General features: G+C 36.8%; 1 protein-coding gene across 1 annotated transcript; it reads left to right on the top strand.

Annotated features, from left to right (window-relative positions):
- Positions 1 to 1,901: 1,901 nt before the first annotated feature.
- On the top strand, positions 1,902 to 14,902 carry LOC103702664 (phospholipase ABHD3). Its single transcript, XM_008785182.4, has 14 exons — positions 1,902 to 2,311; positions 2,398 to 2,487; positions 4,498 to 4,559; positions 6,055 to 6,155; positions 7,015 to 7,104; positions 8,856 to 8,978; positions 9,527 to 9,604; positions 11,188 to 11,273; positions 11,354 to 11,402; positions 12,598 to 12,654; positions 12,725 to 12,855; positions 12,958 to 13,041; positions 13,565 to 13,634; positions 13,738 to 14,902. The coding sequence occupies exons 1-14, from the start codon at positions 2,058 to 2,060 to the stop codon at positions 14,197 to 14,199; spliced, it is 1,737 nt and encodes a 578-aa protein (XP_008783404.1). The 5' UTR covers positions 1,902 to 2,057; the 3' UTR covers positions 14,200 to 14,902.
- The last annotated feature ends 979 nt before the right edge of the window (positions 14,903 to 15,881 follow it).

Genomic DNA, 15,881 nt, shown 5'->3' with positions numbered 1-15,881 from the left:
GTTGTAAAAAAAAGGTACCAATGAAAGTCTATTAATGTTGTCCAAGCTAAACACGAATATCAAGAGACTAATAGGGCTGCAAACTGGGTGGCCTCGTATGTAGCCAATCACTCTGGAGTCTGGAGGTGCCTTATGGGTCGGAAAGAGGGAGCTATTTAGAGCGCACCGGAATGTACTGTCTTTTAATCTTTTTGGATGTGTTCGTACTAGAATTGTATGAATCGCCTGTTTTGACAAAAAAATAATAATTAACTTTAGATATATTTGCACGCTAAATATTTTTTGCTTTTAAGCAAGTGGAGCTTATTTTTGCGGTGAAATAAATCATGTATGTCATACAAGCATGAAGCAAAGAATGTTTATATAATTTTTCCAAAATACAACCTTTTGGTTGAGCTTTCCCATTTATCCAAAAGTACTTTATAAGATTCATTTTAGTTTTAGTTGTACAATAAAGATTTCCTTCTTTTTCCTGTGCAAAGACAACCCATTTAACATTTATCCAACACCGGTGATTCTTTCTCGCTCGCTTCGAAGGATTTGATCGATTCAGTAGAGGAGAAGGAGAAAACTCTATATAGAAGAGATTCCGGCCTTACCCGGCTGGTGAAAGGATCATTTCAGACTCTCGAAGTCTGACAAAATCGGAGAGAAACCTCATTGAACATTAGTGGGCCTAACCTCTTTGGGTTGGGCCACTAGGCCGAAGAGGTTTGGGCCATTACAGCCATAAAGCTGTTGATGTCTCATTGCAAACTCCAACCTAGGCTCATGGTTAGGGCTGTAAAGTGAGCAAAATACTCTCAAGTTTAAAATAAGTTCGGCCCAACCTAGTTGTTGATTGCTGTGGGTCTACTTGCATGTGTTGGCCTCTGGTCAGGAGCAAGACATGCAACAAGTGAAAGTGATGTAAGAAATAATAAGAGAGTTGTTGGAGTGGAGGAAGGAGCAAAGACATCGGGTCGATGAGGGCAATAGCGAAGGTAACATAGCGATGGGGCAATTCTTTTAGATTCATCGATATCGAGGTTAGAGATGAAGATATCAAGGTTAGAAAGAGTGAAAAGAATGAGGCATGTAGCTCTCCACGACGCTCTTCATCATAAAAATCCATTCTAATATATCAACTAACAAATTTTCCTTCTCTATTTAGGTGTTTAATCCAATACTCTCTTTATGCAAAAAAAAAGAGTACAATTTTATAGCTTAATATACAAATCGGTAACAAAAAGTATTATCTATACCACAAATAATGTTATGATAATTTTGAAATCAAAGAATCTTTTTAATTCTATCCTTTGAAATCAAATAAAGTATTAAAATTACCTTTCTTTTCTTCTTTTTCAATCAAATGTGACTTTTCTTGGACCTCAGAAGATGGTCGGACTCTATCTCTTTTTCTGATTTTATTTTTTTATAAATTAGATTTTTTTAATTTGACTATTAAATAGATTAAACGCTCTTACTTTTTTTTAATATAATAAAAGTGATATGAAGAGAGATTTGTAAAAAATAAAGTCTTAAATTATTTTTTGCCCGGACAAACACCCAACACGCCACCCTTTGTGGAGCGTGCAAACCAACACGTGGAATCCGCACAGCTTACCTCCCCCTCGGCCTCAAATTCGTTGGCCAACTCATCAGCCATCGTCAGACCAAACGCATCTAACCGTATTCGTCCTCTCTCTATAAAAGTCCCCCATTTGGGACAACATCTCCACGTGGCACTATTTTATTTGCAACTCCAGATGGGACCCAAGATGTCCTAATGATTCCGAGGCCCAGATATTGCCACGTCGTCGGATCGAAACGCTTGAGCGTTTCTTTTTCGTGCACGCCATCCATCGCGTGAAATGCATGCGCTTTTTAGTCATCTAACAAAGAATACTAATAAAATAAGAATTAACTACGAGAAAGACGAGCCTCCGGGGCGAGGCTAACGCTTGAAAGAAATCGCCGTCTCCCTCTTGTACTCCGCTCTCCTCTCTTCTCGCTTCGTCCCCGATCCCCAAATCCTAATCGATCTAGGAATTCAGCGCTCCCCATCGCCGGAAACCATGGCGTGCTCGATCGCCGTCGAGGAGCTTTCCGCCGCGGAGCTCCTCCTCCGGGCCGCGGCGATGGTGCCGACGTCCCACTACCTCTTGGCCGGCCTCCTCCTCCTCGTAGTTTTCCTCTACAACTTCATCGAGTGTCACCTCGTCGGCGACCTCATTCGTGGGTGCAGGGGCGGTCCGGTGAGCCTTACTTTCGACCCGGCGTCCAAGATCTACGAGGGGGTCGTCTCCAAGTGTCGGATCCTTCACGGAAGGTGGAATCGGATTCTTTGATCTTGATTTCTTTGTGATGGGATTATTTTTGGAGCGGTTAATGGTGGTTTGATGGGTTTTTGTGCAGGTACTTGGCCACACCGTGGCTCGCGAGCCCCCATTTCCAGACTGCGTTTCTGAATTTCTTCGGGAATCCTCCGGTTTTTAACTACAGAAGGTCAGTGGTAGTATCTGTTCAAGATTTAATTCGTACCTATTTGCTATTGGTTCTGTGACTGCTATGTTGGCGTGGGTTTCAATATAAAGCTAACTTCCTTGAAGTGGAAAGCGTCGATGGTTTCTCCTTTTTGTCCCTTTCTGTCTTCTTTGTGGCCTTTTTGTTCGAATCTGATGCTTCTTTCTACGGACTATAAGTGAATATTTATGAACAAATTTGGGTTTATTCGGCTTTGCAGATTCTGCTTTCTTGCCTTCTTTCTGCACTGCGGCATTGCTTCCTGATACATGCGTATTACTCTGTCTTTGTATGTCTCTGGTAATGAATGTTGAAATTGGCATTGGCTCAGCTACTAGCCAAGTGTCAGAACTGTTTGATCTTTGTCCATATAGATGACTATCTGTACACCAGGACTGACCTGAAAAAGAATGTCATCTTGAACCGCCTTTGTATCTAGGGGATGGTGAAGGATTACTCATTGTTGATGGGAAAGGCTTAGATGATGATGACTAGATGTTGGGAATGGTGCAAGGTTCCTTATATTTGATGGGAAAGGGCTTGGGTGATGATGATTGCACGATGAGGAATAGTGAGAAGTTCTCCATATTTGATGGAAAAAGGCTTAGGTGAGTTTGATTGGATGGTGAGAGGTGGTGAAAAGTTGCTACATGGTCACAAGTTATATGTGTTAGACCAACAGCTGGGCTTAAAGATTCGTACTAAGGGAAAACATAGAAAATATAACAAAAAAATTCAAAAAAGAATTTGGATGACTATAAATTGAAAGAGAAAGAGATGACACTGGTATATTTATACAATTAAGAGAAGCATGTAAGAATATTAACAGCAACAAACAATTGTACCACCAGCATCACCATCAACAAAAAAGGGCGTCATTTTTTTGGGAAACATTTACTGCTAGTTGATTAGTTATGAATGTCATACAATAGTAAGCTGAATGGTTCATGAATAATTAAATATTTTTGATCAGTTCAGTTATCCAATAATAACTTGAAAAATCATCTGGCCAAGGAAAGAATCGTGAAAGTTTTGAAAATTTTCAATAACTCGTAGGGTATTTTTACTGCATGGGTTGCTAAGGAAGGCTTGAAATTTGTTAGCTTTCATGTCTTTTCTATTTGTTGCACTACTTACCCTTTTCCATTTTTCTTTTAGTTTTATTTGTGTTAGACAGTCTTGCACTAACTATTATCACCTTTTCCATGCATTGCTCAATTAAATTATGGTGTATAAGGTGGAGAAATTTCATAATACCCACAACAATCATGAAGACTATTTTGTGGGTATTCTTCTCTTCTATTTAAAATAAGAATTTCCGTTATTTTATCCTACTTAATTTTTGTATGTCTTGATTAACTTGGGGCATTTCTTAGTACTTTTAGGTATGCTTCATTATGTTACTAAGAGAAACTATGAATATAAGTGATGACATATATAAATTATCAAGGCAGCACAAAAATATTTCTTAAGAACTGCCCAGAAAAGAAAGCTAATATACAATATCAGTTTCTTCATGTCTGTATTTCATTAGTGAACCTTGGACAGACTTTCATGAAATATCTGGGCCAAAAAATGAAAGACAATGGTCACTAGGTTTTATGTTGTCAATTTGTATGCGTCTTATCTTAATTGCATTCTATTTCCATTACCAATTCATTAGCTAGTTAAATCTTAAAGGTAGATTTTCCCACCATGATTTGCAGTTAGATTTTTTTTTTTTTTTTAATTTGGGAAGGAACCACTTAAGCTTCTCCAAGCAATTAGTTCAAGCTGTTAGTAATATATAATTGGCCTTAAGAGAAAGTTTAACCTTGTTCTCTCTATTATTTGAGCCTAACCATCTTTTTATATCCATGTGTCTCTTTACTTATTAATGATAATAGTGCTAAATTGCAAGTTGTTTATGTTTTATATACAGGTTGCTCTTCATTGTTATAAATTATGAAAACTCTTGTTTTTCTGTAATTAATGTGTTCTATTGCATTTCAGGCAGTTATTCTCTGTATATGATGGTGGAACTATTGCTTTAGATTGGTTGTTTCCTTCTGATGGTAAGCTCTAAAAGCTCTCATTTTTTAGGAGCATCAGGTGATGCTTACTGTTCAATGTTGTTGACATTGTGTGGCTAATTTATTACAATCATGATGCTATTAAATAGGTATTATTTAGACCATTGAACCTGTACTTCCCCATGATTAGGCAAGCCTATTGGCTACATAAATCAAGGAGTGATATAAGCAACCCTGTTCATCTTATCTCTACTGGTAACCTTTGTATTTACATACCTTTTTTTTCCACTTTACTTTAGTTAACATGCAATGTGTGTTTGCTAAACTTTCAATGTTCAAGCTATTATAATTGTATCCAGTAGGGTTCCAGCTGGCTGAGTTGGTAAATTCATAGGGTGCTGGATACCAGTGACTTGGGTTTGATCCTGCCCTTACATTGGTTTTGGCTAGGCTTCCTCTTACTTAGATTCACAGATAGACAGACAGACAGACAGACAGAGAGAACATATTTCCTACCTCTGCTTTCTTTGGCTAGGATTATAGATTGTGGCAGTCTTACTGAATGTTCTGTAAATATTATTCATACAAAGCGGTTAGATTGACTTTGCCCCCATTTTTGCCTTTTCCTAAACTGGAAGATAATCAAATATAATTAATCATTTTACTGGATTCTGTTGGACCTTTGGTGTGGTGGATTGTTTTCTGTTATTAAATGAAAGGAAGTGTCGTTCCTTATAGTGGATTGTTGCAGATTCAACATTTGCTCCTCTAGCTTCATTCTAGATGACATGTCTTCACTCTGGCCATGACATGTCTTGAATGAAATTTTGTACTTTCAAGTAAAATATTATCTGTTCATCCTGAATTCCAATTTTGTGTTGTTTCATTCTGCTTAAATATAGAGTCTAATGGCCTCTTTGATATCTGCAATCATTCTGAATAAGCCCCAGTCCTATTCGGGGTTGGATTTGCAAATCTTTCTTGATGATCTATTTCTCCAAAGTGTTATGTTCTTTTACACCATTTGCCCGTACTTTCTCACAACTTCTATTGGGTGTAATTAGTGCCACTTTTTTCTTACGGTCCTTCCACTCGAGCTTGAGTATGTTTGTCAGGGTGTCTCATGGTTCTTCACACATGACCATGCCATCTTAATAAGTTTCTCCATCACTCTATTTCTTAGTGCTGGTTTATAACTATAGCAATATGATCAAGATGATTCTTGATCAAATTATGTCATGCTGGCCTTCACCAAGATGTGCAGAATAGGATGCCTTCGGCTTTGACTCTCATTTCTTGTTACCTTGAGTTTCTAATAGCCATACAACAAAGTCCATGCTCAAAAATTTGGAGTTACTTTAGGTATTTCTGATATATAATGAATTTGTGCTGCTTAAGTCTTAAGACTTTGATGTTTGAATTCTTTGTACTTTTGCACAGAAAGGAAGAAGAAAGGGAAAACTAACATAATTTCTTAAAAACATCAGATTACAAGGTTAAAGTTTGTATATGTTACTAACTATGTTGGTTTTTACAGTTGCAGGAGGTTTTACTGATACCTCCAGGATCATTCCTAAAGATGATATAACACCTATTGTAGTTGTGGTCCCTGGACTGACTAGCGATTCTCTTTCTGCGGTAAGATTCTTATTTTATTTTGTCCTAAGTGCTGACTGAAATGGCTAATAGTTTGTTGCTTCTAGAACTCTACAACATAAGATATAGAAAGTAGGAACTTGATTGAGTAGGATAGTCATTATGTGCAGACTTGCAAGATTACTATTGGGCAAAAGTGAAACCAAATTCTGTTTGTCACAAAGAACTTGCTTGAGAACCAATCATTCTATCAAACCATTTCTTAACAAATGCAGTTGAATAATGGGGAGGTTCAAGACTCCTAAAAATCTTATAGCATGAGACTATATTGTTTATTTTTCTAAATGCAGAAAATGTTTTAGAGCCTTTTATGATGTTGATGTTTAATCTAATCCAGACTCTGTTTATTCTGTATCAAATTGATTATCTTGTATTACCATAAGGCATAAGTTCTATAATATTTGCAAGCATTTATCAATGCACTTTGTCTTAATCTTTACAGGATTTCCTTGATCTATCCTGAAAAGTGAAGGCAGCCATTTGAAAATATAATAGTAGAGAATCAATCTTTACATTTGGTTTGTACAAATTAATGGAAAGTGGAAAAGTCCAAAAGATGAAAGGCCTCCTTGTTCAATAGCAATTCTGAAAGAGCCCTTTTTATCCATTATTTGACAGAACAACTATACATATAAAAGTTGTGAGACATGCGTGTTTGCATAGATGATGATAGTCATGAGTATATGATTCTGCAGTAAACAGGAACTGCCTGTCAATTTATTTCAAAATTGAATGTGTATCAAAGGTGCAATATTGAATGAAACCTTTTTCTTTGTGCTAGAAAAGCTGTTTGAAAAGTTGTTTCAGTTGCTTATTATGTTAACATAGATTTGCATTGCAGTATGTAAAACATTTTGCCCATGCAATAGCAAAAGAGGGATGGAATGTTGTTGTTAGCAACCATCGAGGCCTGGCTGGCATCTCCCTGACAGTAAGATCTACTTCTTTTTTCCCCCTTTAATCGGCCATTACTGTCATCTTCTTTTGAGTTGATCTTGGATGTGCATCTGGTACAAGAGGATGATGATGACTTGGGATGGAATGTGATTCTGTGGTATCGCATGGATGCCTACCTTTTCTGATGATAGGTGGCTCGTAGAGGAGTGCCTTGGAATTCGGATTTTTTTATATTTATCTTTTTTCTCTTTACCAATTATAAAAAAGATGTTATAATATGGCTATACATGCCATTTATTGATGCCAAGCAAATGCAAACTTGCTGCACTGACGTATGAGTTGCATCTTGAGTCAAGTTCCATGACAATCATGAGTAGCAGAACAAACTGATTCTGCATCTAGAGATGATAGATTTCTACTGATCAAAGGAATATTGATTTTTATATCTGAGGCAACTAAATTAACACATGATGCTTATGTCATTTGCTCTATCTATTTTCCATATGAATCATGGCCATTGACAGTGCTTACTAGCTCACCTTCTTTAAAGGTTTTGTAACATGTTTTGAAGATGTCTTTGGTATTTTTTAATCCTTTTGTAAATGAAGAAAAATTCTAATGCAATAAAGATTAGTGTGGTATTACATTCTACTAATTTCTTATCTTTATATGTTGTAGACTAATATGCAGATTAGGACTGATTAGTCAATCAAGTTTTGAAGGAAAATGTTTTGTTTTTCGAGCATATATAAAATTTAGCAATGGAAATTAATACTCATAGTCCATGAATCAAAAGGCGAGATTATTAAAATCATTTTCTCAAGAAGAGCATCACCTTTACAAATTAGAAGTCTTGGACTTTGATCAATTTAGAGAGATGACTCCTTTTTTCTCCTAATGCATGCATATTAGGGAGAAATAACTCCTAATTCCAATGCATATATGACTTTCCTTGGTAGCAAGAGCTGAAGAAAGGGTCCCTTTGAGGATGTCAGGAGAAAACAAAGATGAAGGATGCTCTTAGTTGTAGGAATCTTCCGCTTAGGGTGTTGCACTTGCTTCTGAATCTCCCTGGAAACTCATAAGCACGCCTGCTTCCTTATATTTTTTAAAAAAGAGGCCCACTTCTCCATTCACCCAAACCAGAATATTGTTCTGCACCCCCCCACTTCTGGTAACTAAGTTTTTCAGTGAGTGCAAGAGAATCCCATCTATTGTTTTTCAGTGACTATGATAGATTTGTTATGATTTGTATTTGATATGAATTTGAACTCTAGATTCATCAGCAAACAACTCCATTTTGGCATTTGTTCCAAAGACTAGAATCTAAGATAGCAATAATTCTGCATCCTTTTGAGTGATGCTCAGTGATTGGCTTTGGTTATTAACATGGAAAATGTGGGCGAAGACATCTTTTTGCTAATCTCCATATCAACAAATTAGTAGTTAAATTTCGTGAAGTCAGGTAATACACTCCTTTTTTCCCTTTTTTGCTTTTGGTTGGTTTTTTGGGGCGAGGGGTGTTTATGGGCAGTAGTATCTGCAGATACGGGTATGCTTATGTTGTCTTTAACATGTGAAGCCACAGTGCAAGTGCTATTTGCCGTACAGGATTAGACTCATTTAATTGTATCATGTAGTGTTTCCAAGAATTCTTTACAGGAAAAGATGTTGAATACGACAAGTCAACACCACAAACATCTACCTGAACAAAATTACTTTTGTTGAGACTATCTCTTTTCTGTTTTTTGTGTCGCTTTTAACATTTAATACCACATTGGACAGTCTGATTGCTTCTATAATGCTGGATGGACGGAAGATGTTCGAGAAGTTGTTAACTATCTTCATCGAGAATATCCAAAGGCTCCTCTTTTTGCTGTTGGGACGAGTATTGGCGCCAATATTCTGGTCTGCAATCAAACCCCACCCTTTTCCCTATCATTGTATGTATTTCTATTAGCAGGAAATTAACATGAAGCATAGACTCTTGGGATTGTTTGTGTTTCAAGATTTATGGAATGTTAATAGTTTGTAAATTATCGACAGTCCTTGGATCTTTTTGAAGGGCATCTTTGATGCATGACTTTAGGTACTACCATTGCATGCTGTCCTATGACTCACTGGCAAGTACCCTTAATAATTCACTTTCACAAGTTCAATTCATTGGCTATACTTACTTTTTCTAACATTTGCTATACTTGAAAATTATATAACCATCTGAATTGTCTTGGACATTTGTTTGTTCACCCAAGGTCCAATGGCCACTGTGACATTTGCCCAAGCTTTTTGATTGTTGGTTGTTTGGTCTTGGCATTTGGGAATCATTTGTTACTTGATTCAGTAATGTTTCCCTAATTTATGTTGACTGGCAAAATGCTGTATTTGGTTGCTTCTTACATTCAACAAATGGTCAGATTTAATACTTCTATTTTTTTTTTCTGGATCTCCGATTTTAGGTCAAATATCTTGGAGAAGATGGGGAAAATACGCCTATTGCTGGTGCTGCATCTATTTGCTCTCCTTGGGATCTGGTGGTTAGTTAGCTTAGCTTACCTAACTTTCTTATTTCAGGTGTGGCAGAAGCTTATTTACTTGCAAAATGCATACAGAAAAGATCAAAACCTATCACATTAATATTGAATTGGCTTGTTTGATGGATTCACCTGATTCAAGATATATGAATCCAAGAATTGAGAGTATTTCTTATTAAAAGGTGTTTATCAATAAGACTAGTTTTTAATGAAGTTATGATATAAAAAATGTAACAGATAATGGCACTTTTTTGTTCTCCATGATATGCACCCTTGTACCATTCTGATAATATTGCAGCATGGTTCTAAGTGCTATGTGCCTATTTTGTGTTGTGCCAGTTCTTGGCATGTATTGGCATGCATGGGCATGCAACTTGCTCCATGTCAGTCTGGTACTGACATGGTACGTGCTGGTCCATGCCAACTGCCATGCATGGAGCTCTAATTCTTGCGTCATGGCATGGTATATCTATATAATATAGATCACAATTTAAAACCTTCCCAATGAGAAAGCAAGGGTATTTGGTCTCACTGGGAAACAGCAAATGAGAGAATGTTCTAGTGAGGTTCCAATTTGGTTGATGCGACATAATAATGATGATTGTCATCCTTGTACTTAGAAATATGGATGTAGGTTTACTGAACTGCAAGTCGTTGTCCACTTTAATTAGAATTTGTGAGTTTGACAAACTATATGGAAAAGTAATGCCATACAGAATTTATGTTTTGGTGAATCATAATGAGTTCAGATCCAGAGGAATGGATATGATATTTTAGACTGTCATGACCAGCTATTTGATCTACTCATAAAGGGTAACTACATGATGTTTTCACATGTACATCTCAACAATCTTAATCTCGAATTAGAAATAATCACTAGATAAATAACTTAGATTCAGTCTGTGAGATATTAAAATTGGTGATGTATTGATAACTTCTTGATTGTTGCATACTGATTGATTCTAATTAGACTGTCATGGTTAGGACCAGCTGGTTATAGTCATAATCTTTTATTATTATCATTACTTTTACCTCATCTTTTGCTTATACTTGCAACTTTTCTAGTATTTTTGTCTGCTGATGCTGGTCCTGTACCTAGATGTCAGTGGTGGAGGGATGTTGTTAGGCTCAAAACCTCTTAATTGCGTTTGCTCTCCAAGTTGTTTCAGAAAGGACAGTTTTTTGATCATTCATGTCATTCATTTCAGACTTCCCAGTTAACCTATTATTGGATGAAATCGAGGTTTGAAATCCCGGTACTGGACCCCATATCAAAACCATGTTGATATAGTGTCAGTATGCTCGGTATAGGAGTTTGATTTGGGGTACCGAGACTCGGTACACCCCCCCCTATCTTCTGAGTCTCGGTTTGGTATCAATACAATACAGTAAGCCTGCTATAGGGTGGTATGCACTGGTATGGCGAATCTTGGATGAAATCTAATTTTGTATTAAATGCCAACTCCAGTCAAATAAAATCTTAAAATATTTTTTTGTTTAGAGTTTAGACTGCATTATGGTTTCTCATTTTAAGTGCTAATATTATTGTTGGGGGAAATTATTGGCAAATCATGCCCATTTTGTAGGTTTGTGACAGGTTCATTACTCGCAAGCTTGTGCAACGGTTTTATGACAGAGCTCTTACAACTGGTCTTAAGGGTTATGCTCGATTGTATGTTCCAATTGCATTCATCATTGTGCTTCTTTAGCCTAATTGATAAATTTGTAACTGATTCTACCTTTCTGTCGCAGACATCAACCTATCTTAACTCGTCTTGCAAACTGGGAAGGCATTCGAAAGGTATGCCGTGTATGTTGGTTAGATATTTGTCTGTCTGATTATCAATGATATGCCTGGTATCATTTGTTAGACATTTATCAGTCTGATTATCAATGAAGTGCATCAATGTTAGTTAAAATGTTTGTAGTTTAGTGAACATAGTCAACCTTGTATAAACTTGTATTATGGTTTTAATCATAAAATGTCATTTAGCAGTGATAGTGAATAGCTTAAGCATACAAACATAAAGACGCTGTTTGAACAAAAAAAGGGAAAAAGAAGAAGGGATTAAATTGGAACAGGTTAGCTCACTGTGAAACTAATATTCTTAGAATAGAGAGATCATATATGATTGCCAGATATTAATTACACAGTTAACTTCAGTGGGGATTGACCCTCTTTGATATCAAAAAATTTCTGAAGTTTTCCTGATCAAGATTACATACAGATACAAAGTACATCATTGCTCTAATGGCAATTATCTTTCTTTTCACTTTTTTTTAAATGTCCATGTGCATGCGTGTGCAACTCATTTGAGAAGCATATTGCTGATGCAAAAATATGGATCAATGATTTCACGAGCACACATTCTTTTTAGTGAGTTAGAGGCACCCCTGTTTTGATGAAGATTCTTTTTGTAAGTTTCAACAAAAAAGCAGTAAAATAGATTCCTGTCATTTAAAAAAAAGTGAGGTGAGTCTTGGTAATCATAAGTTAATGTGTTTTCTTTTTTTAATGAAAAAACTTTCCAGGTATATATGGTGATTTTGTTTAGTTCTATGTCAAATTTGTTTAGTTATGTATAAAATTTGTGTCTCTCATTAACCAATGTTGAGGTCATAATTCTTGGTGGATGAAACCATAATATAGAGAATTTGTTTCATATGAATCATTTCAATTAATGAGGTCAGCCTTGGTGCAACTGTAAGATTGTTCCATTGTGGCTAGAGGTCACTGGTTTAAAACATTGAAACAGTCTCTCCGCATGCCGGGGAAAGGCTGCATACATATAACCCTCCCTAGACCCTACAATGATGGGAGCCTTGTGCATTAATCTGCCCTGTTTTTTGAGTCAATTCAATTAATCACATCATTTAACAATATCTTGAGCAATTCTTCGAGTTTTCCTTGTTCCTTCTATGGTTAAATTGCTCAATTCTTTGCCTATTTCTTTGAAAGCTATTTAACTCTTTGTTGTTCTCTCTGCTTTTGTTAGTCCCGCTCTGTCCGAGACTTTGACAACCATGCCACTTGCCTTGTTGGAAAATTTGAGGTAAGTTGGAATGACTTCACCATTGAGATTCTGTCCCACAAGTTACTTAAAGTGTATTGTATTTATTCAGACAGTGGATACATACTATCGCCGCTGTAGCAGTGCTAATTATGTTGGGAATGTATCAGTGCCACTGCTTTGCATCAGTGCTTTGGATGATCCAGTCTGTACAAAGGAGGCAATTCCTTGGGATGAGTGCAGGTATAACCACGATCCAGTCATTGCTCTTGTAAAAGTAGGCATCTTTTTATATTTATTTCATTTCCTGTTCCTGATAGAATGATTGATTATTTATTTGTGCAGAGCGAACAAAAACATTGTTTTGGCAACAACAGCTCAGGGTGGACATCTTGCATATTTTAAAGGACTAACTGCACATAGCTTATGGTACTTCAGCAACCCCCTTTCCCTCCTCCCCCAAAACTTCCTTTTATTTTCCTTTTTGCATGAGTGGAAAATTTTTGATTGTTTAATGAGAAGGATATGTTAGAGATATACTTCCAATCCTGAGATGATTAAAATTTCAGAACCTGACTTCAGCAATTTGTTTAGTTGCTACTTGGACCACACGATTTGCAACTGGAAATCTATATATATTCCAACTCCATTAAGTTGAAATAAATGAAACTGATAAAATACATATTGAATTCCATAACAAATAATGAAAATTTGAAGTTTTATAGTTTTGTGAGTATATGATCCTCACATATCATTTTTCTGACACATGATATCCTTGTACACAGAATGATCTTTGCCGATTTCAAAGAATTGTAAGATGATTGGTATTCTGCACACCAATATGTTATTACTCAAACATATTAATAGATGGCAGATGCATCAAAAGAGAGAAAAGCTGCTGCATTCCAGTTACTCAGGTTGCTTTCAAATTTAATGACACTGTTCTTTGCAGGTGGGTGGGAGCTGTCCATGAGTTTCTTAATGTTCTACACTGCAGCCCGTTCATGCATGGCCAGAAAAAGGTGCTGAGTTTGATTGTTAAACCATAATAAAAGAATATTAATCATGCTAATCTTTTCTCCTGCGATATTCTAGTGTCTAACTTACGGGTTTGGTATGATGCAGACATTACATCCTGGCTTGCATTCTTCTCTGGAATCGTCCATTGATAAGAGCCCATATGTAAATATCATGGAAGATGGAATGGTTGCTGCAATGAAGAATGAAGGAGCAGGTTCCAGCAATACCCTGGACTTGCCAGGTGATAAGATAAATCATGACATGAAATCTGAGAACGACTCTGCAGTTTCTGACCAAAGAGAACCAATAACAGAAGCATGCACGGATCCTGTTCATGAGGTTTTCCCTTCAGTTGAGAAGGCAGAGAATGAGAGTTATTCCAATATCCACGATGCGACTGCTCCAATGAAGAGATCCATAAACCAGCTGTCACGACGTTTTGGAACATCAATATGGTTGCTCGCATACATTGCCATCACGACAAGCTGGCCTCTGGTTGGCACTCTCCTTAATATCTTCAGGAGGAAATTTAAGGGTTCTTTGCCAGCATCTTTGCTTAGAAGATAAAGAACGTGAACACCTATATCTGACATGTCTGCATCTTTATCACCTGATGGCATGCAGGTGACTTTTTGTTTAAACTATATGATAAACTGTCACAAGGTTATAGACCTTTAGATATCTTCATGATAGGGCCTAGAATTCGTCCGACTGCATCAAAAGGGCAGCTGTAAAATCTCTTTCATAGATGCAGATGATTGGCAAACAGATCCTTGTCTGGCAAATTCATCAATTCTGCATGCTTGTTTGCATTGATGCTAAAGTATGGCAACGCACACCACCAAAAGGCACAGCATGGCAGTTACATTCTGTCCTTCTTGTGGATATGGAACTCCAAGCCTGTTTGATCTGCCATACTGCTCCTTCAGGATGCCTGAACGTGGGACTGGAATTAATTTAGCACAGTGCTACTTTACACTTGCTGCTTACCATCTACAATAAGCAGGCTTCTCGTAGAACAATAAATAGAAATGCGAGGTACGACGGGCTAAGCCTGTGATTGGCCCCTCCGTCCAGCCTGCAGGTTAGATGTGGGTGCATTATACTTGGATTTGGCAAGGTTTAGTCTTGAAAATTTTGGCTCAGGCTGGTATTTGTACCCTAATAACCTAGTGTAATTCAGCTTGAGGATATTGGGTCTGTGCTTAAGGGTTATAATTATGTTTGTTAAACTTTATTTGTGGTAATGAAGAAAATTTTGGTGGCAATATTTTTCCTGATTCTGTGTATAAGAGTACTCATGCTATATCTTGATTTGTACTTTATAAAACTATTTAAAAAGATGACTCTGGCAATTATTTGATTCAGAAATGAAACCTAGGCAGGTTTTGCGAGGATGAAAGTCTAAAAATATTTAACTGACAAATTGCGCACCCAGAATCAAGCCCAAAGATTTTACTGTACTTAAAAAATTTCTACCCAAAACAATCTGGATTATGTTGTTCAGGTTTCTCAAGACAGAACGAAGTTAACATTATGTCGGACATTATTATCGTCAACATGTAAATTAGGTTCTGGCTGGAAACCCTTTACATGGATTACCTTTTGCTAGCCATTTTGGGAACTCTATCATCAAAATTCAAACTGGCTTTGCATTGCAGCAGGTATCATGTCCTTAACCCGAGCTCGACCTAGGTTAGGAGAAGGTTGATACACTCCAAGCCTAAACAGACTCAAGCTAGGTAGATATGGGCATAACCTTATGGAATTATTCATTTGCTTAAATTAGGATATGGTCTAACCAACCCGAGTGGTTATCTTTTGCATTAACCAGTTTCAATTGCATTCAGGCAAATTGGACTTCACCAACCTAACCCACCATCCAGAGGGCAGTGGTTACAGTGGAAATGTAGCAGCTTTCTCTCTTAATATACCAAACTAGCAATGATAACCATCTCCCATTCAGCATTTAGGTTATGGTAACCATCAAAGCTTCAAAGAGCAATACAGCTACGATCTCTCTATCTATTCTATATTAAAAACAATATTGGGGTCCATAAATAAAATATTATTTGATTTACAGATAAATTTTATTATGTTATAATAAATCAACGTGGATAGTTTTGGAAACAAAGATATATGCTTCATGAATCTCGATCCTCTAAACGCACATCCAAACACCACATCAATATGGTATATTAATCTCATCCTGCACTTTGCATGACTTTGATGGAACTGTTTTAGTCATT

This window comes from Phoenix dactylifera, chromosome 1 (genome assembly GCF_009389715.1).
Source record: "Phoenix dactylifera cultivar Barhee BC4 chromosome 1, palm_55x_up_171113_PBpolish2nd_filt_p, whole genome shotgun sequence".
NCBI classification, from domain to species: domain Eukaryota; kingdom Viridiplantae; phylum Streptophyta; class Magnoliopsida; order Arecales; family Arecaceae; genus Phoenix; species Phoenix dactylifera.
This window is presented reverse-complemented; position numbering and strand designations above follow the sequence as displayed.

Coding starts and splice junctions, on each gene's coding strand:
- LOC103702664 (XM_008785182.4), top strand. CDS start 2,058: ATGGCGTGCTCGATCGCCGTCGAGGAGCTTTCCGCCGCGGAGCTCCTC. Junction 9,605..11,187: donor GCTCTCCTTGGGATCTGGTG/GTTAGTTAGCTT, acceptor CCCATTTTGTAG/GTTTGTGACAGGTTCATTAC. Junction 11,274..11,353: donor CTTAAGGGTTATGCTCGATT/GTATGTTCCAAT, acceptor TTTCTGTCGCAG/ACATCAACCTATCTTAACTC.